Source organism: Carassius auratus, chromosome 28 (assembly GCF_003368295.1).
Source record: "Carassius auratus strain Wakin chromosome 28, ASM336829v1, whole genome shotgun sequence".
NCBI classification, from domain to species: Eukaryota; Metazoa; Chordata; class Actinopteri; order Cypriniformes; family Cyprinidae; genus Carassius; species Carassius auratus.
The window spans coordinates 14,050,182-14,077,934 of NC_039270.1; the positions used below are offsets into that span (position 1 = coordinate 14,050,182).

A 27,753-nucleotide genomic window follows, 5' to 3' on the forward strand; every position below is an offset into this window, starting at 1 on the left:
TCTGCCTTCAGTGCCATCATTTGTTGAAATGCTGTCAAGTCTGCATAGTATTCTCTTTCAATGTGTAGGTAGAGCAAAACTTTATACACGTTTAAAAAATATTTTAGTGAAAAATACACTACCATTATTTTTATTTTTTAAGGAAAATATCTTTATTCAAAGATGCTTTGATCAATATTGAGCTTAACTAAAATACATTGGTAATCTTACAAAAGATTTCTATTTTAAATAAACTTTTCTTTTGAACTCTATTTACCCCCCCCCCCCCCAAAAAAAAAAATATATATATATGAATTTCAGATTAAATCTACATATTATAATATTTTCTAAAGGATTATGACTACTGATTTCAGCTTTGAAATCATGGGAATACATTTATTTCTATATATTAAATAATATATTATAAAGACATTTTAAATTGTAAGATGTTACTCTTTTGACTGTATTTGATCAAGTAAATGCAGCCTTAAAATGCTTGAGAAATACTTTTTTTTTTTTTTCAAACATTTAAACATCTTAAAAAAAAAAAACTTGTGTATAGTTTACACAAAATAAATACATACAAATACAAATGAAGAAAGCAATAATTTATTTGTAAAGTAAGGCGCCCTTTGGTCAACTGACTTCCAACCACTAGACTAAGAAAGCATTTCAGGGATATTCAAGTGAGTATTTTTCAGAGCATGCTGGCTCTTTATCATTCATTATTGCTTTCCTTTTGGGTCATGATGAATACAAGTATTTTACAGAGTGCATCAAGATGACAAGAAGCATTTCCACATTAAAAGTTGGAGGTAAAAATGTAAACAACATCTTTCAACACCTCAAATAAATCATCTTCGAGTAGTGCATGACTTACTAAAGATTAGTAATGAAGTGAATATCTGTGAAGATTTAACATTTGCAAAGAAAGCAGTAAGAAAACCATTACATTCAACATAGCTTGACCAATAACTGGATTTCAGGCAATCCAAACAAATGCAGGTTACTCTGTCAACATACCTAGCTAGCTTTTCTTTTTACATTTTCTTGGTCACTTTATGGCTTGGGCAGAGTTTTCTCTGTAAGGAGCGGATGAAGCTGCAGAAGCTGTATGTACTGAAGACTGTGTGAGTGTTATACGACTGGTTTCAAGCATAGATCCAGTGCTCATTACACTCTTCCCAGCAGAACAACTCATGATGCTTGAACCACAGTGAGATCTCTCTCTGAGCACTTTCAACTGAATCACTGCCGTGAATCACATTCCTGCACAACACACAAACAAAAACAAAAAAACTTATGCATTCATGTAAATACAGTTATAGATAAATTCATGCAACACAGTCGTATCAATGAATAATACTTTAAATCTATACACCTTGTAGTGTTATCAAATGACCCAGTACTACGGTACCAACTCGGTACTAAAAAAATGAAAGTGTCACGATACCAGGTTTCTTGAAGTACCGGTGGTCCAGAGGACCCGGTCAACCCGGTTCTTGTTGCCTACAGTGCTATGATTTCCGCGAAGCAGAAAACGCGGACGGAATCTCACAATCCAGTCATGAAAAGGAAACTTACATTTTAATATGGACAGTCAAGGAATTTGTCAAAGTTAGCATAAATTAATCAAATCAAATTTCCATATGGACCAGCATCTGTAAATGTTAAGCCGCAAAAGTTGGTTGAAATATGAGTCCTGCGTGTTCTGCGCGTCTCTGTGTGAATGAATGAATGGTTTGCTTACTACATGGACTGAAGCGCTTGATGCTTGCAGAAATTTCAGCATCTGCCGTCTCAATGAGGACATAAATACATCAACAACATCACCAGAACTGTTCTGAGTCACTTCACAAGAATTTTACCGTTTCATTTGAGTAAAACCAGTGTCAATTTAAAGGTATTCACAGCAACCCGTCAAATAAAAGTCATTTTTACATAAAGGCATTGTGCTAGAAATATTACTATTATTTAGTAGAATTATACAATTTTATTTTTTAAAGAAATAAATCAAACAATATTTCTTCCATGTTTTAATTTCAATAGAAAATCCTCTTTATTTACCAAAAATAAAATTTGTTTACATTTCATTAATTAAAAGACAAATTTAATTTGGGTGAAACTTGTTTACTGTTTTTCATAATTATATTACTTGTAGAAAAACGTTAAAAACAATTGAAAATAAGTATAAAGAATGGCACTGATTTTATCCTTATTGACAAAAAAGGTTTTTGTTTTTTTTTGTGTTTTGCTTTAGTACCGAAATTGGTACCAAGAACCGTGGATTTTCACTGGTATCGGTACCGAATATTGAAATTTTGGTACCGTGAAAACACTAATACCTTGAATATATATTTACTTTGAAACAACTTACTAGTGCTAAGAATTTAACAAATAATTACATCAGGAATTGAATTTAACAAAAATTGTAAAGCAGAAACACTGAAACAGTATTTTCTTCAACTTTATCTATACATCCATCTATCTACTGTTCAAAACACACAAACTAACCTGCCCACTTCAACACAATAGTCTCCTCTGATAGTGCCTGGGAGAGAGTCTGCTGGGTTGGTCTCTCCAAGCATCTTTCTGGCAGTCTTGACCACATCCAGCCCTTGCCATACCTTGATAAAAGCATACAGAGAGACACACATAAGTGTGACATACCATTAGAAGTCTTAAGATGGTAAAAACATAACAGCATGAATGCAGAACTCATATTTTGGAGGGTCTGTGCTCCTTACCATTGCAACAATGGGCCCAGAGCTCATGTATTTGACCAAGCCGCTGTAGAAAGGCTTCTCCCTCAGGTCTCTGTAGTGCTGTCTGAGCTGCTCCTCTGATGCCTACAGGCGTGAATGAATGCAGTCATGCAGATGATATATTCTCCAAGTAACTGTTGTATGAAGGATGCTGCAGTGGTGCTCTCACCTGCAGGAGCTTCATGCCGACCAGTTTGAAACCCTTGCGCTCAAAGCGGCGGATGATTTCACCGACCAGCCTGCGCTGGACTCCGTCTGGCTTCACTGCGATGAACGTGCGCTCGTTTGTGCCGGTCCATCCTGAAATCATTGTCTGAGATTAAACTCTTGTTCTCTTGACTCTCAAAGCCAGTGCTTCTTTGTGTACAGAAGAACTTTATTAAAAAAACTGATCTGATTGGTACAAGTTATGTGTGGTATTCTAAATTATTACACATTTCACTTAAAAACAGATTGGATTTGTAGAATTTACTATGGATGGTGTTCAGATTTATTACACAGTTCATTCTGACTGGTCAGTCGAGGCATTTAAATGTCTTATTAATGACAGTTTCTTTCATAACTATATATATATATATATATATATATATATATATATATATATATATATATATATATATATATATATATATATATTTAAAGTGGATTAAAAAAGTTAATCAAAGTTGTCCTAAGGTAAGAATAGGATGTTTTGGTTTTAGGACAACTGTAATGAAAGTTTTTTTTTAAGATTTGAAAATGCACTTCAAATGTTGACAATATTTGGCCGAGATACAACTATTTGAAAACTGGAATCTGAGGGGGCAAAAAAAATCGAAATATTGAGAAAATCGGCTTTAAAATTGTCCGAATTATTTCTTAGCAATGCATATTACTGATCAAAAATTAAGTTTTGATATATTTGCAGTATGACATTTACAAAATATCTTCATGGAACATCTTTACCTTAATGATTTTTGGCATAAAAGAAAAATCTATAATTTTGACACATGCAATGTATTGTTGGATATGGCTAAAAATATACCCATGCTACTTATGACTGGTTTTGTGGTTCAATGTCAAAAACAAGTATCTGAGTAATAAGGAAGATACTTCAGTGAAACCATTTGATTAAAACTAGTGATCGACCGATGTATCTGTTTACCGATATTTTCCCCGATATTTAAGCATTTTTCCATAATCGGGTATCGGTTTTGTAATATCGGATTCGCCGATTTACGGCGCCATCTTGTGGCCGTTTTGAGATTTCCGCCATTGCAGCCCGGGCGTCTGAGGAGATCAGTCAACAACAACTCAGTGTATGGCAAGCCAAATTAACTTTTTTTCATTCGCAGGATATGTATTCTTGATATCAACAATTCAATTTTTACTAGTAACAATGTTAATTCTTGATATCAACAATTACATTTCCACTAGTAACAATTAGAATTTTTGATATCAACAATTACATTTTCACTAGTAACAATGTTAATTTTTGATATCGGGAATTAGATTTCTACTAGTAACAATTGCTATTTTTGATATCAACAATTCAATTTTCACTAGTAACAATGATAATTCTTGATATCATGAATTGTATTTTCACTAGTTAAATGTCACCATAGGCCTCCATTCAAATTTAATTGTTGATATCAAGAATTGCTTTCTTACTAGTTGAAATTCCGATTTCACATATCAGAAATACAATTCTTACTAGTAAAGACCTTTATTTTTGATATCAGTAATCACATAGTTACTAGTAGACGTCTATTCTTGATATCAACAATTTAATTGTCACTAGTGCCAATGTTCATTTCTGATATCATGAATGTAATTGTTACTAGTAAGAATGCCATTTTAGATATCAGAAATTACCCTCCCAATTGTTGATATCAGAAATACATTTTCAGATATCAGAAATGAACAGTGTCACTAGTAACAATTACATTTTTGATATCAAGAATTAACATTTCAACTAGTAACAACTAAATTGTTGATATCAAGAATTCACATTTTTACTAGTAAAAATGTCATTGTTGATATCAAAAATTATATTTTTACTAGTAAGAAATACAAAGCTGATATGTGAATTTAGAATTGTAACTAGTAACAAATGCATTTTGATATCTGTAATAGTTTTGGCGCCGTTTTAACATTTAAACATGTGAATTGTTGATATCAACAATTTAATTCTTGATAACAACAATTTAATTGTTGATATCAATAATTGAATTCTTGATATCAACAAAAAGAGAAAGTAGAAAACTGCGTCTTTCCCTCCGTTTTGCTTTCGTTTTTTCTCAGTCTTTTTGTTTCGTAGTGTTCTATGGATCCCCTCTATCGTCCCGAATTCCTCATCCTTCTGCTGAAGCAGGAAGGACGTTCTCTCGAGGACCATACCAGACAGTTTATTCTATTAGCTTATGCCACCAGCTACCCGGACAACGCGCTCTGCACCTTCTACAACACCAGCCTGAACTCCAAATGCAGAGCGTTGTCGTCCGAAGATGGTCCTCGAGAGGATTTCGCCGCATTCGTGGAGTGGACTCTGGCGAGAAATGGCTCATCTTTCACCATCTGCCCCATAGAGGACCTCGCCAGCCCCACTCCCGACCCAGAGACCAGCCAGCCACCATCACGCCGCACGGAGCCAGAGCCCACCGCAGCCGCAGAGCCCGAGCCATCCACTGACAGGGAACAGGATCTCGAGAGCGCGACTGACCAGGTGTGTGAGCCGGCCACACCGTGCATCGTGGGAGTCCTCGTGGAGATCGAGGGCGTGGAGGAAAGCCCTGCCCACACTCCTGCGACTGAGGGTGAGCCGGATACAGTCTCTGAAGGTCATATGGAGCAAGTTCTGGGTCTGATGGACTGGTCTATGGAGGTAATCCCTAATTTTCCTGTTTCCCTGCTGGTTCCGCCCAGCCCTGAATTTTCTGTTTCTCCGCTGGTTCCGCCCAGCCCTGAATTTTCTGTTTCTCCGCTGGTTCCGCCCAGCCCTGAATTTTCTGTTTCTCCGCTGGTTCCGCCCAGCTCTGAATCTTCTGTTTCTCCGCTGGTTCCGCCCAGCTCTGAATCTTCTGTGTCTCCGCTGGTTCCGCACAGCTCTGAATCTTCTGTGTCTCCGCTGGTTCCGCCCAGCTCTAAATCTTCTGTGTCTCCGCTGGTTCCGCCCAGCTCTGAATTTTCTGTGTCTCCGCTGGTTCCGCCCAGCTCTGAATCTTCTGTATTTCCTGTATTCCCTCCCAGCCTCCCTCTCCCGCCTCCTCCCAACCTGCTGGTCCCTCTACTCCTCTTTCGCTGGTTCCGTCCAGTCCTGATCCTCCTGTCCTTCCTCCCATCCTTCTCCTCTCTCCTCCTCCTAGACCTGCCAGTTCCTCGTCATCCCTGCTGGTGCCAGCCAGTCCCGCAGCTCACCCTCAGTCCGCGCCATCGGGGCGCGGTGGTTCGCCGCTGGACTGCCAGTCTCCAGCTCCGCCTTGGCGTGTTAAGGCCCTGTCTCCGCCTCCAGCCTCCGAGCCCTGGACTCCTCCTCGGTCCTTCGACCCAGCGGCTCCGCCTTGGCTCTTAGCTCCCTCGTCTCCACCGTGGCCTGTCATCCCACCTGCTCCACCGGGCTCCCTCGTCCCTCCGGCTCCACCTTGGTCAGTCGTCGACCATCCGCCGCCTCGGGACTCCACTCCTCTGGTTCCACCTCGTCACTCCATCCCTCCGGCTCTGTCAGGCTCCTCCTTCCCTCCGGTTCCACCTCCATCCTCGGTCGCTCCGGCTCCACATCGGTCTGCCAGGACCCTGCCTCCGCCTTGGTCGCCTGAGCCTTCAGCTCCACCTAGGCCCTCCGGATCCTCGACGTCACCCTGGCTCTGCGGCTGTGCTGCTCCATCTTGGGCTCCTCACCCACCGGTGCAGTCTCCGCCTGTCGGCCCCCTGGTGTCGTCGACCCTTCCTTCACCATGGCTCCCCCCGCCGTCGACTCCACCTTGGATCTCCGTCCTGGCTGGTCTCTGGTGGACCATCTGGCTCCTCCTGCTCCTGTCTCCTTCCTGGCTCCTCCTTCTGTGGTCCCTGTCTGCTGGCCCCCTCCTGGGAGTCCGTCCTCCACCGGAACCTCCTCCCAAGTTCCCACCCACGCCTCCCTCGGTTGTTTCTACGGTGCGAGGACGCACCTACTGGGAGGGGGGAGTACTGTCACACACCTGGACTCATTTAGTGTTTTTGCCCCAGTGACCCAGTTTCTGTCTTCCGTGCTTAGTTTGATTAGTTCCCAGGTGTGTCTATTCTATTCCTCATGTGTTCCATGTCCCTGTTAATTTAGTTATTCCATCCACCTGTGTTTCCCCATTATCCTTTGTACTTAAGCCTTGTCCTTTCAGTTCTGTTTTGTCGGGTCTTCATTTGCCATTTCCTACTTACGTGTGTCTACCTCTGTGCTCCATGTTGGATATCCCCTGTGTTGGATATATTAAAAGCCTTATTCCGTTTATCCTCGACTCCGTATTCCTTCAGGCAGCGTAAAACCGTGACAATGTTATTATTGTAGCCTATACTGTTTTATAATGTAGCCTAATACAATAATGAGGTGCACATATTGGTCACTACTTGCAATAAGCAACACAAACAGCATCAAACTACTATTACTGTAAGAAAATACTCATATTATCAAATAGGGTAAATACAATCTATTGCTAATAAAATATGCTATTTTCACTTAGTGTAAATATAATTCATTGTATTTAAATAGCCCCTGCCAAAATCAAATTCTAAACTATCAGCCAATTTCAAGTGGAAGATTAAGGCTGTAGTATTAATTTTTCAGATTTCTAAGGATTCTTCTAAGCCTTTTTCAGTTTTATTTAATAATTTTGCAGACGCTTTTATCCAAAGCGACTTACAAATGAGAACAATAGAAGCAGTCAGGTCAACAAGAGAACAACAACAGTATACAAGTGCCATGACAAGTCTCAGTTAGTCTAGTACAGAACGCATAGCCAGGTTTTTTTTTTTATATTAAATATGAAAAGAAAGAAAAGTGCTAGTATTAGTTGGTTAAGTGCTTGCGAAAAAGATGAGTCTTAAGATGTTTCATGAAAATGAGTAAAAACTCAGCTGTACGAATTGAGATTGGGAGGTCATTCCACCAGCTGGGCACAGTCCAGGAAAAGGTCCGTGAGAGTGATGTTGAACTTCTTTGGGATGACACCACAAGGCGTCGTTCACTTGCAGAGTGCAAACTTCTGGAGGGCACATATGATTTAACCAGTGAGTTTAGGTATGTTGGTGTCGTGCAAGTGGTCATCTTGTAGGCAAGCATCAGTACCTTGAATCTGATGCGAGCGGCTACTGGTAGCCAGTGTAACTTGATGAGGAGAGGAGTAACTTCAGCTTTTTTTGACTCATTAAAGACAACCCTTTCTGCTGCATTCTGTATCAGTTGCAAAGGCTTGACAGTACATGCAGGAAGAGCCAGGAGGACATTACAATAGTCCAGTCTGGAGAGTAGACAAGAAGTTCTGTGGCTTGCTCTGACAGGAAGGGTCTAATCTTCCTAATGTTGCATAAGGCAAAATCTGCAGGACCGGCTCGTTGTAGCAATGTGGTCTGTGAAGTATAACTGATGATCCATCATAACTCATAGGTTTCTGGCTGAATTGAAAATAAATGCAATAAATGTGTATAACCGTAGTGTAGCGACAGTAGTTTAATATTATTGGTGTGCATAGAAATATGTTTAAAGCTTGTAGATAATTTACCCCAATAAAACAAACTTGATTAAATATACAGTATCTCACAGAAGTGAGTACACTCCTCACATTTTTGTAAACGTTTTATTATACCTTTTCATGTGACAACTCTGAAGAAATGACACTTTGCTACAATTTAAAGTAGTTACTGTACAGCTTGTATAACAGTGTAAATTTACTGTCCCTTCAAAATAACTCAACACATACCCATTAATGTCTAAAGCGCCGGCCACAAAAGTGAGTACACTCCTAAGTGAAAATTTTCAAATTGGGCCCATTAGCCATTTTCTCTCCCTGGTGTCATGTGACTCGTTAGTGTTTCAAGATCTCAGGTGTGAATGGGGAGCAGGTGTGTTAATCTAGCTCTCACTCTCTCAAACTGGTCACTGGAAGTTCAACACGGCACCTCATGGCAAAAAACTCTCTGAGGATCTGAAAAAAGAATTGTTGCTCTACATAAAGATGACGTGGGCTATAAGAACATCGCCAAGACACTGAAATTGAGCTGCAGCACGGTGGTTTAACAGGATAGGTTTCACTCAGAACAGGCCTCGCCATGGTCAACCAAAGAAGTTGAGTGCACGTGCTCAGCATCATATACAGATGTCGTGTTTGGGAAATAGACGTATGAGTGTTGCCAGCATTGCTGCAGAGGTTGAAGGGGTGGGGGGTCAGCCTGTCAGTGCTCAGACTGCATCAGATTGATCTGCAGGGCTGTTGTCCCAGAAGGAAGCCTCTTCTGAAGATGATGAACAAGAAAGCCTGAAAACAGTTTGCTGAAGACAAGCAGACTAAAGACATTACTGGAACCATGTCCTGTGATCTGATGAGACCAAAATAAACGTATTCCCTTCAGATAGTGTCAAGCGTGTGGCGGCGACCAGGTGAGGAGTACAAAGACAATGTGTCTTGCCTTCAGTCAAGCTTGGTGGTGGAAGTGTCATGGTCTGGGGCTGCATGAGTGCTGCCGGTACTGGGGAGATACAGTTCACTGAGGGAACCATGAATGCCAACATGTACTGTGAAATACTGAAGCAGAGCATGATCCCCTCCCTTTAGAGACTGGGCCACAGGGAAGTATTCCAACATGATAACGACCCCAAACACACCTTCAAGACGACCACTGCATTGCTAAAGAAGCTGAGGTGAAAGGTGATGGACTGGTCAAGCATGGGCATCGTCAAATGGAAGGTGGAAGAGCACAAGGTCTCTAAGATCTGGAAGAGGACTCCAGTGGCAACATGTGATGCTCTGGTGAAATCCAAGCCCAAGGTTTCATGGGCTTTCATAACATTGAAATGGCTGAGACAGACATGAGTTAGAGGTTCAATAGACTTTATCATTCCTCTTGTCCACCGCTGCTTCATATTGCATATTAGGACACAACTCATTCAGGTAGCCAGCGATATTATAAAAGAAAAAAAGAAAAAAAAAGGTCCAGTAAAACGTTTGTATGATGCATTATCCCCTTTGATGTTTTTCCTTTTGGTTGTTTTTTTTTATTTTTTATTTAATGTATTAGAGGAAAGTGTAATAAAACCAAAAATAAACGCCTGAAAAAACGACATGAAGTCACTTTTAAAACTAAATGAATGCCTTGTTCAATTTTCCTTTTAAGTATCCGAAGGACTTGGTGGCCAATAAAAAGAAACAGCATCAACTTACTTTTTTACAATTAACAAACAAAATAATAATAATAATAATAATAATAATAATAATAATAATAATAATCCAGCCATAATATAATTTTGAAGTTTCAACGAAAAAATAAATTAAATAAAGGATGAGCCGTTTCTGCACGTGGACGTTCTTCTGCCATCTTTGGCCAATGCTGACGCTTGAACGAGGGGTGTTGGAAAATCTCATTAATATTCATGATCTCCTTTATTTTTTATATCAGTAATCACGTGGTTACTAGTACAGATGTCGATTCTTGATATCAACAATTTAATTCTTGATATCAACAATTTATTTGTCACTAGTAACAATGTTAATTCTTGATATCAACAATTCGATTTTCACTAGTTAAAATGTTGATTCTTGATATCAGGAATTAGATTTCTACTAGTAACAACTGCTATTTTTGATATCAACAATTTAATTTCCACTAGTAACAATGTTAATTCTTGATATCAACAATTCAATTTTCACTAGTAACAATGTTATTTCTTGATATCAGGAATTGTATTTTCACTAGTTAAATGCCACCATAGACTTCCATTCAAATTTAATTGTTGATATCAATAATTACTTTCTTACTAGTTGAAATTCCGATCTCACATATCAGAAATACAATTCTTACTAGTAAAGACCTTTATTTTTGATATCAGTAATCACACGTTACTAGTACCGACGTAAATTCTTGATATCAACAATTGAATTACCACTAGTAACGACATGTATTCTTGATATCACAAATGACGTCATCAGAAATGCAAAAATGCGTTTATCATATCAAAAATGAAATTACAACTAGTAATACACATAATTCTTGATATCTTTAACTTAATTGTTACATGTTAAAATTACATTTTCACTAGTAAAAATTGTTATTTTAGTTATCATGAATTCCTATTTGGATATGTGCATAGCAATGAACTCCTTTTTGGATATGGAGTGCAACCTTTTATGAATGTTTATGGCGGATAAACTTCAAGATACAGAGCACAAAAGAGAATGGGCACATTCGATTGCCTTCTTATAAAAATAAAACACTCCTGCAGGCTATTTTTAATAATTATTTTGTTTTTATTTCGACAGGGATTATTTAACTCCGCCTACAAACATATGGTAGTGTTTGTCAAGGATGCCAAGAGACATCAGTATGTTATAGTTTTCTGTGGCGCAGATGGCTAAGCGCCAAGCATGTACGTATTGACGCGACGGACCTGGGTTCGATTCCACCTTTTGCCGAGCTCTTTCTTTATCCTTTTCACGTCCCGTATCACATCGGAAAGGCATGTATTTTCAATAAAACTCAAAAAATTATCGAAAAGTGAAAAATAACATGGATATTGTGTAAGGTTAGGGCTAGTTTTAGGAGCTCCGGAAAGTTACCATTTGGATGGCATTTAATTTCAAATTAAATAGCATTAGTGCATTGCATACATTAGAAATACATCGATTAAAATTTGCAACCAGACATATGACGTTATATTACTTAACATTTATTTACGACACTTTTTCGATTATATATCGAAAGCAATTTAGAGAGAAATGGCTATGTGGAATATGTGGAATCTGTGTATAGGAATATGTTACTACATTCCAGTTCACCCAGTAGCCTATTGCAGGCGGTGTTATGCTAAATAGAGTGTGGTGCTGATGTGCATGTTTCTAATCTTTTTCCGCTTTTATTTATACAGTTGTGTTTGTATTTATTGTCGTTTTCAGCTGTTTGTCATGTATGAATTATTCAGAATGATTCTTTTAATAAAACATGTTTGTTTGTTTTTTTCTCACCGTCATTGTGAATTGTACCTTGTTTAGTCGGTTCTGTACATTACTTTAACTTTAAGGTATTACTGGAACACCTATATAGATTGTGGATGTAATAAAATTAAGTACTTCTCTTTATCTGGAGTCTTACATTAAAGATAGTAGGGAATGTTCGGCTGGCTGGCTCCGAGTACACCTCTCACATTTCGTATTTTTATTATACCTTTTCATGTGACAGTACCTGAAGAAATGACACTTTGCTACAATGTAAAGTAGTGAGTATACAGCTTGTATAACAGTGTTCATACATTTACCGTTCCTCTTGTCCACCAATGCTTCAAGTACCGGATAACATGTTATATAAAAAAATATTCCTTTTAGGACACGACTCATTCATGTAGCCAACGATTTTCAAAAAAAAAAAAAAAAAAGTCCAGTAAACCGTTTGTATGATGCATTGTTATCTGTTATATTTTTTCCTTTAGATGTATTTTTTATTTGATGTATTAGAAGAAAGTGTAATAAAAACAAAAATAAACACCTGAAAAAGCGACATGAAGTTATTTTTAAAACTAAATTAATGCCTTGTTCACTTTTCCTTTAATTATCCGAAGGACTTGGTGGCCAATAAAAGGAAACAGCATAAATGTGTATATATATATATATATATATATATATATATATATATATATATATATATATATATATATATATATATATATATATATATATCTTTTACAAATGAATCCGGCCATAATATAATTTTTCAAGTTTCACTGACAAAAATAAATAAAAGAGGAGCAGTTTCTGCACGTGGACGTTCTTCTGCCATCTTTGGCAAATGCTGAAAAAGGAGGAGTGTCGAAAATCTCATTAATATTCATGATCTCATTACCATAGCTATTCTTACATGTAAAAATGGCATTTCTACATATCTGTAAAAGTATTTTTACTAGTTAAAATGTTATTTAAGATATCAGTAATTCTATTTTCACTAGTTGCAAGGACAATTTCAGATATCAACTGCCTTTGTTGATATCAATAATTACTTTGTTACTAGTAACAATGTGAATTCTTGATATCAATAATTTAGTTGTTACTAGTTGAAATGTTAATTCTTGATATCAGTAAATGTATTTCAACATGTTACAATTGTTATTTTTGATATCTGAAAAATAATTTGTGATATCAATATAATTTCTGATATCTAAAATGGCTTTCTTACTAGTAACAATCACATTCATGATATCAGAAATGAACATTGTCACTAGTGACAATTAAATTGTTGATATCAACAATTAAATTGTTGATATCAAGAATTCAATTGTTGATATCAAGAATTCAATTGTTGATATCAAGAATAGACGTCTTTACTAGTAACCATGTGATTACTGATATCAAAAATAAAGGTCTTTACTAGTAAGAATTGTATTTCTGATATGTGAGATCGGAATTTCAACTAGTAATAAAGCAATTCTTGATATCAACAATTAAATTTGAATGGAAGCCTATGGTGACATTTAACTAGTGAAAATACAATTCCTGATATCAAGAATTATCATTGTTACTAGTGAAAATTGAATTGTTGATATCAAAAATAGGAATTGTTACTAGTAGAAATCTAATTCCTGATATCAAAAATTAACATTGTTACTAGTGGAAATTGAATTGTTGATATCAAAAATACATATCCTGCGAATGAATAAAAGTTAATTTGGCTTGCCTATTGGCATTCCCAGGTTAAAAATAATTGATATCAAGAATTATCATTGTTACTAGTGAAAATTGAATTGTTGATATCAAAAATAGCAATTGTTACTAGTAGAAATCTAATTCCTGATATCAAAAATTAACATTGTTACTAGTGAAAATGTAATTGTTGATATCAAAAATTCTAATTGTTACTAGTGGAAATGTAATTGTTGATATCAAGAATTAACATTGTTACTAGTAAAAATTGAATTGTTGATATCAAGAATACATATCCTGCGAATGAATAAAAGTTAATTTGGCTTGCCATATCAGTGCACAGGTAAATATATGTTCTACTTGGTTTGCTTTAATTAATCAACTTTATTTAACATAACAGACATGCACAAATGAGATCTGAGACATAAATTCCTGATATAGTTAATTTATGCAGCTTGTTTCTAAACAATTGAGACGAACTCATTGAGTCACGTAGTGTAATTCATCATGTCCTGCCCCAATAAAGACGTATCTTTACATGAATTAAATAAAACAGACATAAATGAGTGAATGTTGAAAATAAAAGCGTTGAATTTAATTCTCTATCTGTTGTATTTGCTCACCATTAGTCTAGAAGAGAAAGTTTGTTCATATTGCTTAGCAACTGACGGATGATCTGGAGGCTTAAGCACGGCCACTGAATGAAACTTTTGACAAGATTGTCTTGTTTAAACACCCTAGATTATATTATCATTTACTACATAACAATTATTTCGCTAATACACATATAAATATAGCCTACCGCTTTTTGGAAATTAATTATTTATTATCTCCATGCGCGATTGCGGTTGATTAAGTTATAGTCAAACAGCACTTTGTCAGTTGGCATTTCATGATTTAACGTTAGATTGAATCTAGATCATAAAATGCCAACTGACAAGTGCTGTTTAACTTTATATAGTCTCGGGGAAAAAAGTTAGTTCATATTGCTCAGCACCTGACTGGGTTGATGATCAGGAAGCCTCAAGCAATGCCACTGAATGAAACTTTTGACAAGATTATCTTGTTTAAACACCCTAGATTATATTATCATTTACTACATAATTATTTCGCTAATACACATATAGGCTACATATACCGCTTTGTGGAAATTAATTATTTATTATCTCCATGCGCGATCGCGGTTGATTAAATTATAGTCAAACAGCACTTTGTCAGTTGGCATTTCATGATCTAACGTTAGATTGAATCTAGATCATAAAATGCCAACTGACAAGTGCTGTTTAACTTTATATAGTCTCGGGAAAAAAAGTTCGTTCATATTGCTCAGCACCTGACTGGGTTGATGATCAGGAAGCCTCAAGCACGGCCACTGCATACAATTTTTGAAGGAAGCAGGCTTACAGGGCAGAATGCTGAAAGACTCTGTTTTCTACACTAAAACCTAGTTCTGCTTAACTGGGAGTATTAAGTTACACTACTATATAGCTATGCACTCCTAAATAGCCCTCCCGCCCCCACCAATATGTTAGAATCATTTTTGCGCTTTATTTTTTTACCTGTTTTTATTTTTTTACCTCATCAAAGCTTTTATTTTAAAACAAAGACACTTAGTAACAGTGCGCTTAAATTTTTTGGACTCAGACCCCTCTATTTATTTGTGTATAAATATAATGTTTGTTTGTTTTTTTTTGTATGCAAGGAGGGAGTGATTGTTATAAATAAAATGTTTTTTTCAGCTCATTTGTGTTGTAATAATTGTCAGAAACAGAAGTATAACAGTAAATAAATATCGGTTCTGCATATCGGTTATCGGGTACATAAACATACAAATAATCGGTATCGGTATCGGTTATAAAAAATCAATATCGGTCGATCACTAATTAAAACTCATTCAGTGTTACAAGGTTTATTTTGACTGACTGTACAATACAACGTCTAACATATATATTTTTATATGGTATATAAAAAAAAGTCAAAATAAATCTACACATTATTTAAAAACAACAAGGCGTTTTGAAAACAGCAGATGCCCTATTAATACCAAAGCAATAAACCTCTTAGTGCTGCTGCTCGCCACCGCTCTGTAAGACGCACAAATAACTGACGCAATCAGAACGCAGGTTCTTAATCAAATATATTATTTATATTTAAATAAAGATAAATATGATTACAATTTTATAAAAAGCCATACAAAAGTAGTCAATATAACACCATCTCGATCTTGTTCTATTCGAGGTCAATGCAATATCGTGTGATGGCTGGAGCACTCTTTGTAATAGCAGGTGCTGTTCTGCATACCTGATTCAATGGTGCTGGTTAAATCCGCGAGCTCTTCTGTGTCAGACAAAGACCTTTCAGAGCCCATTATTATGTGTGCAGCATTCTCACGCGGAACAGAACCCCCGTCTGACCAATCACAGGCGAGCACTGCCCAGGCAGACACTCAAGAACCAATCAGAGCAATTCAAACACCACTATTAATACGATCAAGCTAAGAGCAGAGAGTCTGCGGGAACGCGTTTTATTTATAGACTGTGGTGTTATTACATGTTTTCTCATTTATTTTAGGTTATGAATGTTTAAGTCTGGGAACAATCACATAATCTCATTCGTTATCAGGGCAGACTGGGACTCAAGACACGTCTCGGTGGTTAACCTCCTTAAGGAGATGAATGACGTGAATGTGCCGCATGTGTTAAATAGAAATGCTTGCATTGTAATGCATATGTTGCGGTAACTTCGTATGCTTTATCTCTGATAGTACAGTCTCGTCCAAAACCTGGCAGTTTGGGCGTGTATACGAAGCGCCGTAACTCAGGCTAGCAAACAATAACTCACGAGATAAAGTAAAACGAGACGCAGACATGAGGACTGCTGGAGTCGCTGCATCACTTGAAACTGAATGAATCAGCAGCATAAGAACGGCTACTTACCAGTCTTGAAAACGTACGCAAATATCGTTAAGCAAAGTATGATCATCGTCGCAGTACAAGAGTTTCTGGAGCGAGAGACGCGCACGCGCGCTGAGGAGTGTCGCTATGTGACGTGCGCGTCCATGGCTCATTTTGCATGTCAGCATTAATTAGGCAACATCTTGAAAGAAGAGAATAAAAATCGCTTACATCTAGATTATTGTATTTAAAAAAAATAATTTGAATTCAGAAGTGCATCAATAATATATATATATATATATATATATATATATATATATATATATATATATATTTTTTTTTTTTTTTTCACGTGTAATATATGAGATTTGTTGTTTTCTTCTTTGTGACAGGCAAAAAATAGATCATACTGATTGCAAAGTTAAGGATTCATTAGTTTGATAATACACTGAAACAAAAACATCTTAGATGATAATTCAGTATGTTTTTGATAGAGAGAGCACATTTCAGTAGTGTTTTTGTTTTGGTATGGACCGCATCACTATACTATACTAATAATTTTAAGTTTTTCATTAAGTTTAATAATTTACAAAGAAAACAAAATATATTTTTTTAACTTTACTTTTTGATGCATCAGCTCACCCCCACTTTTTTTTGTTGATAGTTTGATGTAGATTTCTTTTATTTTTTATTTCCGATGGATTATTTTTGATGGATTATTTGTGTTGTATGCTTTCCTCTTGTGCCTGTATTGTTATCTTATATTTATGTGTTGAGTGTTTCGAAATTTTCTTTGGTTGTTTGTCCTGAAATAGCAATTAAGTTTGTGACCAGTAACACCTGTTATATGAATTTTCACTGGGTGATCTTTGGACTTCATTTCTTTTATTCAAGAACTCTTGTAGGAAATGTTACTGTATGATTCACTGAAGAAGGCCTGGTATATGGGAAACATGGCTGGTTTAAGTATGCATGGTAAAGGTTAAAAACACGTTTTGTTAAAAACCCTTTTTGCCCAATTATTCTACATTTTGATGTTCCTTTAACTTCAATGACTGAGATTATTTGTAGAAATTAAATTTGACATTAGGCATAATTGCAAGACAACTCATTTTCAAATTTAGACCAAATTCACTTGACCCATTTTTATTCTCTATCTGAAAACAATACATAGAACTTCATATTTAGCTCACATACTGTAAAGAATATCACACAGAAAAAAAAAAAAAAAAAGTCTTTCCACAGAGGATTATCCTTTTGGGTTTGGTCATATGTCGGAACAGATCTCCTTTCATAAGCCACATGATCCCAGGAAGAAATATGTAAATGTAAGGCTATATTTTGTTTTCCCAAAATACAGCATTAAAACACAAACTAGTCTTTAACCAGCCGGCAGTGACTATAAATGTAGGAACAAAAGAAGCAGTTCCTTTCAAGAAGAGCACTGCAACATGACTCAGATCTCCTCGCTATGACCTTAACCCCTCTGAAGAGGACTGGAGCATCAGACAGCTGTACCCTCCTGTTTCTTCTTCTCATCCTGACTCCTGACGTACTCATGACTGAGCAGGGCATCCCGTATCAATGGGAGAGTGGGCTCTGGGATAGTGCTGGCATCCACACCCAGCTGCTTGGCCTGCTGGGACAGGATCATGGCACGCAGGAGAGGCGGGTATCTCACGTAACGCACAGGAGGCTCAGGGACGGGTTCACAGCTTTTGAAGACCTCTTCTTCATGTTTGGGCACCAGTCGCCAGTCATGGTACATCACCTTATCCACCTCACGCTCTGTAGGCTCCTCTTTACCTGAAACACACATCCACACAAAGTGTCACAGTGAGGCTGCTGTATTTACTTGCTATATTTGTTTACTTTGTATAATTTTACTGAAAATATAAAATCTTGTCATTCATTCATTACTGTTCAAGATTTCAATGGTTTAAGTCTGGGGTCGTTACATTTTTTGCTTATTTCAAAATAAATGGGGTGGGGGGGGGGGTCATTTTTACCAAAGCTGCATTTATTTAATCAAGAATACATTAAGTAAAATAGTGAAATTTTATTACAATTTAAAATGACTGTTTACTGTCATTTATTCCTGTGATGGCAAAGCTGAATTTTGAGCAGTCATTGCACCAGTCTTCAGTGTCACATGATCCTTCTGAAATCACTCTAATGTGATGATTTGGTGCTCAAGAAACATTTCTTCTTATTATTATTATTGCTAAAAAGAGTTGTGCTGCTTAATATTTTTGTAGAATCCTTGATAAAAAATAAAATAGAATTCAGGACACTGATGATGAATAAAAAGTTCAAAAGAATAACATTTATTTGAAATCAAACCCTTTTATAACATTATAATAGTCTTTGTCACTTTTTATCAATTTAATTCATTCTCGCTTAATTTAGATTAAATAAATCTGTAAACATCATTGCAAAAACACCACAATACTACATAGCTAGTGTACAAGTAATTCGGCAGAACAAAAGAGGAAAGAGATTTAAAAAAAATAAAAAAATAAGTGGCATTATTTGTGTTTGTGGATTAGCTTTTTGTTTTTACCTTTAAATGTTAGAACGCCCCATGCTTTCCCATGATCCATGTTCTAAAGAAGAAAACATCGGTGTTTGAATTCACACACACACACTCACTCAAACAATCATTTGCACAACTATTTATGTTGTTGTTGCACAGGTTTATACAATCACAGCTAGACTGACAATGCAGAAGACACAAAAAAACACACAAACACAGGCAGAACATACCTCTGCTGTATAATCCACCTTGACTTTTGTTATTTTCCAGTAGCATGGTTCTGTATGCTCGTCCAGCCATGACTTGCGTGTGAAGATTCGACCCACACCAAACATTCGCATGCCAGCCAGTAACGTAAAGAGGCGTGTTTCTTGCCGCACATCTTTCCAAGCCAGCACTGGCAGTTTTTTGCCAGTGAAGGGTCGTGTCATGGTGTCGTAGTCTAACGCATATCGCTGAGAGTCCTGGGGTCGATTCTTCAGCTCCCGGTAGGCCCGGATCTTCCGAGCCATCTCGGCTATGAGCCTCAGACGCTTTTTCTTTACCATGCTGCCTGGATGACCAATAAAAAGAATTACAAAAAAAGCTAAATATGTGGAATTTATCCAGCTTCAGAGCTGCTGTCAATCTCCTGACATCATACACTCACCTTCACAGCATTACAAACCTTGTAAACAGTTGACGGCGGCCAATGAGCTTTGTTTTTTTTAAACATACTAGTGAAGTCAGTGGCTACCAGGAACTGTTTAATTACCCACGTTCTTCGAGATATCTTCTTTTGTGTTCAACAGAAGAAATAAACTCATACAGGTTTGGAAAACTTGAGGGTGAGTTATTTAAAAAAATGTCAGTTTTGGGTAAACTATCAAAAACATTATGAAATTCACAGAATGTTTTCAACTAATATTTTCACTCAAATTGTTATGCTGATGATAATACAATTTTAAATAAAAGAAATAAAATGTAAAATACCAAATAAAATAATTATTAATATTAAGAGCATGATACATTGTCACATGGACATCTATGTATTTTGCACAAAAGCACTTAAAGACCTCAAACCTCATCTGAATTTGACTGATCAGTAATTATAAGTCTACTTTTAAATAAAAACATTACGACATGGGTTATATTTATGATATAAAAAAACCAGACCAAACGTATAAAACGCATGCATTTACAGCTATTGCTGAAAACATTTACCTAATAAGTATAAAACACGCAGCGTTATGTGCTCATCTTGACGATATTTTGGACGTATGTTTATATAAACTTAAATATATCACATATAGACATCTGACCAGTCTCTACATTTGACGGAGCAGCTAAACAATCAGCTGCACAGTCTTGCCCACGTGTTACAGCGCGCTGAATCACAGGATATTTGATTATATTACACACATGGACACAAACCACTTCTGCCAAAGTCGGTATAAGAATATTAAATGAAATGAACAAAAACAAGCGTGCATTTCACACCATATTTCTGTCAATGACAGTCATCTTACCTGTCTGTTTGACTTGACCTCCACACAAAACCGTCACGCCTTCTGCTGTTCGTCATTGAAAGCGGTCCGCGCGCAACCCGCGTGTGTATGGTTCCGCTTAGCGCGAGCAATCGTGAACCCCACAACATAAGTGCTACTATCTAACGTTGCTTTGAAGGAATATCTCAGACGTCTTCCACTTGATTTATTAAACCGTCCAGCTACAAACTCCATTATGAAACAATCTGTCAGAAACAATCTGCACAAAATGAGAAATTCATCATGCAAAAGATGTTATATGTTGGAAAATATATAACTATATGTTACTTTTGCGTATTAAGAGCAACTATATGATGTTTTTTTGGAAACATTTATTAAGATCTCAAAAAGAACAACAGACAAACACATATTCAGCCCCGTTTTTAATGCATATATAATTTCCCATATTCTTTTTTATTCTTGACTCATATAAAAGGCCATGCTTTATGTATGGTGTAGAAGCGAGAAGGAAGAGAGAAGACAGAGAGTGAATACGCCTAGAACACAGCATAGGGACCTGTATATATCTCTACATACATACAACAAGCGCAAAAAGTGCTTTATGCATAACAAAATCATGACTTGCTTTTTTAAAACAATGAATTACAAAATCTGCAATATAAACCCCATATGAATTCAATATGAACCTCACTTAGAGATGTTGCACAGATTGAACATGAATCAACCTCCACTTAGCATCAGTCAGTTCGACAACTGCATCCAAGTATTTCCAGAGAAATAGACTTTCTATGGTAATACGGTTCAGATACACATAAACACAACTAGGGCCCAAAGTAATTCCTAGAGACAAGAACTGTCAAAATACACAGGCTTTTTTTCTCACCATTTCAATATAATGGTATTTCAAACACATTTATGCATACAATATTCATCATGACGTCACTGTTGTGTTGTTAAGTCCAAGTTGTTTGATAAAATAAGAATAAGTAAAAACATAGAATGATCGTTCAATCATACAGAGAAAACAGAACTTGACACTCTGCAGTGCTGAGATATCTGACTGGTCTGTAATCGAGAGACATGAATATCCATTACTTCAGAGGAGATCAGGTAACTTTTTCTGCCCCCACGTGACGGCAGTAATGGAGAAATGTACAGTTGACTCAAACTGAATCATTTGGGTTTATTGTGTGAATGCAAACAGTGTGTGTTTGTCTGCCTTCAGATATAGTTCCCCAGATCAGAACAGGTTCATATCTTGCTTTTGTCTGAAGAGCCGATGGTCCTCATTCCACTGGGAGTTCATGTCATCATAAAAACTGACTACAAATACTGTAATATATATCCAAATGTCACCTGATGGAGCAAACTACTTTTAAAGCCTTGGAAAATGAATATTTACCAGCGATGGAACTAGTAAATCAGGCTTGACTGACCTTGAAGATGCTCAGCCAGCCCTGTTATCCACCCTGTGTTTATATGTTGGTTCTTTTTTATTTTAATTTGTTGAGACATTTTCTGATGTGTGCATGATGATGCATAATGGACGTGCACACGGAGCCTGTCTCAGGTCCAGCGGCAACGTTTCCGCTGACAGGCCTCGGGGTCTGAGGAGCAGCCCTCAGAGTCACTGCCCGAGGAGGGTCCTGGCGGGGTGTGTGTGTTCGAGTGCGTGAGCATATGATCCAGGCTTAGCACCCATCCCAGTTTGGAGTGAAGAAGGTGTCTGAGGCCGGGCGGCAGGGGCAGGACTCGGAGGGCATCGACTCCAGACGGGAGCAGCTTGCGGAGGCGTGAGCAGCACAGGTACTGTAGAGAGGTGGGAGCGGACACCGAGCGAATCACCTTCATGCTGCTTTTGGCCGCGGTGGAACACGCCATCGGAAAAACATGCTTGTTCTTCATCTCTGTAGCTGCTACACCTGCCACACACACAACAGACAGGATAAATGTCAGTGTTAAATGTTATCAAATCAGTGTTAAATGTTATTAAACTGTGCTAAACCTGCTCCGTCTCCAGCTGTGTGATTGTTCTTTTGTCTCTCTAAAAACTAGGAATGTGCAGGGTTTTTACACAGGACTGGTACGTGGCTTGTTTGAACAACTACTAGTTATAGCCTTGCATAAACGTTCACCAGACATATACAGGATGTTTCTTATGTATTTAGGGGCGCAAAGCACAAGGTAACTGAAAAATATCAAAATAAATGAGTGAGATAACTGTAAACTTGAATGAATTCATAGTTTTTACCAAAGAAATATATATTATGCATGCTTAAAGCAAGCGATTGTTCAGAAATACATGATATTTAGGCAAAATAAGAAAAATGTACACATCTTCTTCATTCTGTTCAAACGTTATCACCCCCAGCTCTTAATGCATGATTTTCCTTCTAGAAAATAAACAACAACATGCAGTTTGATCCCTCTAATTTTGGCACATTAATTAACATTTTGCAGATTCTGCAAGGTGAATGTAAACTTTTGACTTTCAACTTCTACTGTATACACACACACACACACAATAATAAGAAAAATAATATAAAATGGCCTGTTACTGTCAATTATTAAATTGTTATACATGTCAAAAACATGTTTGGCTTGTTACTGAAATCAGCTCTGACATTTTTTGCTGAGAGAAATCGCAAAAACACTTAAAACTGTGTATTATATTAAAAAAAACAACGAAGATAAGATTGCAGCTGAAAGGAGTACTGTATGTCATCTTACCGATGCACTTGCGGTTTTTGTAGAAGGTGACGGTGCCGTGCCAAGTGTCCAAGTGAACACCAATAATAGAACCCTGTCCGAAACGTGATGAAAAGCTCACTTTATCACCGTTATGATGTAACAGACCTGAGAAAAACACACATTACATTAAAAACAATTCTTTTCAGACCATGCTTTCATGTAAAGTATAGCTGCTTGTGAACATGAGTATGTGTTTGCGAACTGAACCCGTTTTACCTGTATATGACAGACCCCAGCTGTCTTCATCTTTACCCAGCAGGCTGCAGAATGTGTGTCTATATTTGTCCAGATTCACTTCTGATGTGCCAATACCAACCATCTGCATGAACACACACAGAGAATTCAACCGTTAAGTTTAAACATCCTCACAGTCTTCAGTGTCACATGATCCTTCAGAAGTCCTTCTAATATGCTGATTTGGTGCTCAAGAAACACTTCTGATTATCAAATGTCGAAAACAGTTCAGTGCTGCTTTTGAACTGCTGTGTACATTTTCATGCATTGCGACTCCCATCTTGGAAATCTCAACTGATTCAGCAGCTCTCATCCTTATTAGCTGTATGCTGACAGTTATGCTTCAGTCTGCTGAATCAGCTATGCTGCTAAAGTTTAATATCAGCCCTTTTTATCCAAAATGCCCTAAATAAGCTAACTGTCCCCTATTCACAAAAACCATACCGAATATCTCTACCACACTAAACATGCATATAGACACACATCTGCACTTAAGTTTCTCACCATGTCTGTGCCGTAGACTGGGGAAGTCATTTTAATCTCCCAGAAGTGCTGTCCCTCTGAGAGCTCTTTGGAGCCGCGAATGGCTGCCGTTCCACAGCTATACTCCGAGTGGAAGCTCACTTTCCTGTTCTCACAGCTCAGCAGCGTGGCAGACGACCGGCTGCCCTCATCCCACACCCAATCAAAATCTGACAAACAAATAAACAGCCAATAAGAGAACAAGCTTGATCAAGGTAAAACTAATGTATCAATGTCGCATGTGGCACCACCTTGGTCATCTTCTCCACAGTGGCAGTCTCGCAGGTGTGTGTAACCCCGGAGCCGTGGGTTACAGCTGAGCTCCATCTGTGAATCACAGCTGCAGTATGACTCTCCGGTTACAGGCACTGCGCTCGGAACCGCCGGAACGATGGCTGGATACTCGGCTTCAGAATCAGAGTCACTGTACTGCAAGACACATGCGTGCAAATTCAGATCTGACATAGTCGAGGTCCTTCTGGTGTGTTATTAATGCTTTGTTTGAACAAAAATGGCTCCTATGATGTTCAGCCTTTTCAAACAAAAACTTAAAGGAATAGATCAACTAAAATGTAGATAAATTAGTTTCTTTATCCAAACAGATTTGGAGATATTTAGCATTATATTACATGCTTTGATAAAAGGAGTGGCATCAGAACGAGAGTCCAAACAGCTGATAAAAACATCATAATTAACAAACTGTGGGACTGTGAGTGGTGTGGATTCATGTCATGTTTTTATCAAATGTTTGGACTCTCATTCTGACGGCACCTATTCACTGCAGAGGATCCATTGGTGAGCAAGTGCTGCAAAGCTATGTTTCTCCAAATCTGTTCTGATGAAGAAACAAACTCATCCACATCTTGGATGGCCGGAGGGGGAGTACATTTTCAGAAAATCTATTACTGTAAATTTGTGTGAATTATTCCTTTGATTGCTGCCACATCTACAGGCCTTTCCACATCCCCCACACCCACCTGCTGGCGATCATAACCCCACTCCTCATTCTCGGAGGCAAGCACCAGCGCTCTTGCATCTGCATCCCGTCGGATTCCACTCCATACGTACCTCCATGCCCTGCTGTTTCTGCTCCGCCTCGACATGCCAACCAGGAGCCTCTGCACCTGTCAATCACAGAAAGAACAGATGATTGTTACAGAGCGAAACAGAGAGAACAGACAGTCCTACTGGAAACACACAGCAAACACTGTTAAGTCGAATTCATTTCAACAGCGTTTTCACAATACACAATGTGTCAAAGCAGCTTAACAGAAATATGACAGACATATGTGACCCTGGACAACAAAACCAGTCATAAGTAGCACAGGTATATTTGTAGCAATAGCCAAAAATACATTGTATGGGTCAAAATTACTGATTTTTCTTTTATGCCAAAAATCACTAGTTTTTTAAGTAAAGATTATGTTTCATGAAGATATATTGAACATTTCCTACTGTATACATATATAAAAAAAACGTAATTTTCGATTAGTAATATGCAATGCTAAGAACTTCATTTGTACAATTCTAAAGGCGATTTTTTTCTTAGATTTTTTTTTTGTACCCTCAGATTTTCAAATAGTTCTATCTCGGCCAAATATTGTCCTATCACAAACCATACATCAATGGAAAGCTTATTTATGATGATGTATAAATGATGACTGGTTTTGTGGTCCAGTGTCACAAGTGATAACTGTGACTTCAGAGATCTTCCAGTAATCACCATAAAAATCACGTGTGTGTTAAAAACACAGTGTACCAAAATATTAGATTTTAAGAAGCCAGAAACGTATTTTTATATCCTTACCACGTGTTCCAGATTAAATCTTCAAATAATTAATAAAGTGACAAACGGATTGTGCCTTTCATTGCAACCCCGTTGTGCGCTCGTGAAGCTAAACTTCCACCGTAAGTGTGTTTAGCGCGCGAGATGTAAACACTAGCTGGCAACACGCTCGGTTTCATTTCCAGTGTGTATGCATTGAGTCAATTCAATACGCATAGGCAGTCATTTAAGAGCTAGCTGACATGTCGGTATACTGTAGCTCCTAAAGATAGATTCCGGAAAATACAAGATGTTTTCTCTGCTAGGCCTCGCAGAAGGTGGTCAGCGACATCCAGGCACCTATCAAGTATGTGGATATGAAGGCTAATTCGCTTACAGAAGAACAGATCGTCAACAATCATGCTAATACTATCGAATACTATTAGGATTTCACTATTATCCCAGCCCATATTAATTGTAAGACGCTTCGTCCTATATACATGATCTTGGCGCTAAAGTAGGCTCGCGGACTTAGCAGGGCGCTAACGTTACATCCCGCCTGCTGCATTTACTCGGATAACCACAAGCAAACGTACCTGTCTTTCAGGGGCACCACTGCGAGCGCTGGAGTCTCGTATACCTGAAGGTTTTGGAATGACACTGTAATGTACGTATCTGTAAAAGCAATCGGGGTCTGTCCACCAGCTAACTGTCACACTTTCCTGTGACCTACTTTCACGACAGACGTAAACAATGCTTTAACAAGCCCCGCCTCCTCGGTTCAAACTCCATTGGTCAAAAATTCCAAGTAGGCGGGGTTTATTTTAAATCTTGCGTTACTATAGGCGTTTCAGCTGTCACTTAAATGTCAAACTCGTCCCAAGACTGAAGGCTAAACCCCATGCAGACAAGTGTAGCGACAGCACATCGAGATGCAGATGTTAAACTGTCATTATTAATGAACTAGATTACTTCTGGGCTGTTTCAGTAAGATAAACAGATATTTGCTGTGTTCTTTAACCGAACAGTTTAACAGACTATTTCAGACATTCCGCTACGCTTTAGAACAAATCTGTTATCTGCTGTTTCAACTTTGTTCATACCTACAAAATTAGATTTTGTTCATAAATCTTGATTAAGTTATGTTTTTTGTTTACGGATTACATGTGTCATGGCTGTTTGGATTTAGCTTCCATTCAAAAGGATTCATAATAATAATAATATTTGTTGTTGCTGTTGTTGTGTTCTATAAAAAAATAAAACCTATTTTAGGACAAATTTTAACTCTTTGGTTATATTATTTCTGTGTAAAATAATTTTCTAAAAGGAAAGTACATTTTAATTATCGTAATAAAAAAGCATGATTTATATCTGCTTAAATAAAACAAATTTTGGACATTATATAAAATAAATAATGTAAAAATCTAATATATAGATTATATATATAGATTATATTTTTAAGCAAAATATAATTATCTTTGTGACCCTCACTCATAATCACAGTAGGCTAATACATGTTGCTGTTATAATATAATCCAGAATTTTAATTTGTACAAAAAATGAGATAAACGGTCTATTCTATTGCTGATGTGATATAATAAACTAACTGTAATATAGATAGCACAGTCACTTTGTATTACAGTTTCTGGTCTTACAGTAAGAGGTCAGGGTAATGAAGGAGTGCTGCTCTATAGCGCCCCCTTCCACCTGTGGAGGGGTGACTGCAGCAAAGCGGAGCGCCATGAAGTTTGGTTGAGGCTGCAATGCAGTGATTCAGACAACCAGATGGTAACCTGTGGATTAATCCCTCATGTTGCAGTCTATTCGAGTCTCTGTGATGTGAGAGCATCTTGATTATTAAATGTTTGGATGGGGTTTCTGAATATATTTTATTGAGACACTCCTCAGATACCAATCTTACATGTTCATCAGTGATAGATTAATTTGCATACTTGGAAATCATAATAGGCTGT

General features: G+C 37.4%; 3 protein-coding genes across 5 annotated transcripts; all 3 read right to left on the bottom strand.

Moving 5' to 3' along the window:
• Nucleotides 1–572: 572 nt before the first annotated feature.
• On the bottom strand, nucleotides 573–16,644 carry LOC113046901 (nucleoside diphosphate kinase 3). 2 transcript variants are annotated; one of them, XM_026208023.1, is made up of 5 exons: nucleotides 16,528–16,644; nucleotides 2,914–3,044; nucleotides 2,727–2,828; nucleotides 2,494–2,606; nucleotides 573–1,248 (listed from the first exon to the last, which is right to left on the bottom strand). In XM_026208023.1, exons 1-5 carry the CDS (start codon nucleotides 16,571–16,573, stop codon nucleotides 1,131–1,133), a joined length of 510 nt encoding a protein of 169 aa, XP_026063808.1. In that variant the 5' UTR covers nucleotides 16,574–16,644; the 3' UTR covers nucleotides 573–1,130. The 2 variants fall into 2 exon arrangements, with proteins under 2 accessions (XP_026063808.1, XP_026063807.1); XM_026208022.1 differs by lacking the exon at nucleotides 16,528–16,644 and adding an exon at nucleotides 15,893–16,038.
• Nucleotides 16,645–17,596: 952 nt separating this feature from the next.
• On the bottom strand, nucleotides 17,597–20,651 carry mrps34 (mitochondrial ribosomal protein S34). The gene is made up of 4 exons (XM_026208026.1): nucleotides 20,530–20,651; nucleotides 19,252–19,574; nucleotides 19,049–19,091; nucleotides 17,597–18,291 (listed from the first exon to the last, which is right to left on the bottom strand). The coding sequence occupies exons 2-4, from the start codon at nucleotides 19,567–19,569 to the stop codon at nucleotides 17,990–17,992; spliced, it is 663 nt and encodes a 220-aa protein (XP_026063811.1). The 5' UTR covers nucleotides 19,570–19,574; nucleotides 20,530–20,651; the 3' UTR covers nucleotides 17,597–17,989.
• Nucleotides 20,652–20,881: 230 nt separating this feature from the next.
• Nucleotides 20,882–26,547, bottom strand: spsb3a (splA/ryanodine receptor domain and SOCS box containing 3a). 2 transcript variants are annotated; one of them, XM_026208025.1, is made up of 7 exons: nucleotides 26,377–26,547; nucleotides 25,084–25,139; nucleotides 24,267–24,444; nucleotides 23,998–24,185; nucleotides 23,476–23,578; nucleotides 23,239–23,364; nucleotides 20,882–22,430 (listed from the first exon to the last, which is right to left on the bottom strand). In XM_026208025.1, exons 2-7 carry the CDS (start codon nucleotides 25,087–25,089, stop codon nucleotides 22,075–22,077), a joined length of 957 nt encoding a protein of 318 aa, XP_026063810.1. In that variant the 5' UTR covers nucleotides 25,090–25,139; nucleotides 26,377–26,547; the 3' UTR covers nucleotides 20,882–22,074. The 2 variants fall into 2 exon arrangements, with proteins under 2 accessions (XP_026063810.1, XP_026063809.1); XM_026208024.1 differs by having other exon boundaries at nucleotides 20,884–22,430; nucleotides 24,993–25,139.
• Between the last annotated feature and the right edge of the window lie 1,206 nt (nucleotides 26,548–27,753).

Bases quoted from the DNA above. Each gene is read 5' to 3' on its own strand.
- mrps34 (XM_026208026.1), bottom strand. From the start codon at position 19,569: ATGGTAAAGAAAAAGCGTCTGAGGCTCATAGCCGAGATGGCTCGGAAG. The intron at 19,092-19,251 runs GTATGTTCTGCC...TTTCTTCTTTAG, and splicing joins AGGTGGATTATACAGCAGAG to AACATGGATCATGGGAAAGC. The intron at 18,292-19,048 runs GTAAAAACAAAA...TGTGTGTTTCAG, and splicing joins GGGCGTTCTAACATTTAAAG to GTAAAGAGGAGCCTACAGAG.
- spsb3a (XM_026208024.1), bottom strand. From the start codon at position 25,118: ATGTCGAGGCGGAGCAGAAACAGCAGGGCATGGAGGTACGTATGGAGT. The intron at 24,445-24,992 runs GTGGGTGTGGGG...TGTGTCTTGCAG, and splicing joins GGGGTTATGATCGCCAGCAG to TACAGTGACTCTGATTCTGA. The intron at 23,365-23,475 runs GTAAAACGGGTT...TGTTTTTCTCAG, and splicing joins CTGGGGTCTGTCATATACAG to GTCTGTTACATCATAACGGT.
- LOC113046901 (XM_026208022.1), bottom strand. From the start codon at position 15,959: ATGGGCTCTGAAAGGTCTTTGTCTGACACAGAAGAGCTCGCGGATTTA. The intron at 3,045-15,892 runs GTATGCAGAACA...CAATGATTTCAG, and splicing joins AACCAGCACCATTGAATCAG to GATGGACCGGCACAAACGAG. The intron at 2,829-2,913 runs GTGAGAGCACCA...TCACGCCTGTAG, and splicing joins TCGGCATGAAGCTCCTGCAG to GCATCAGAGGAGCAGCTCAG.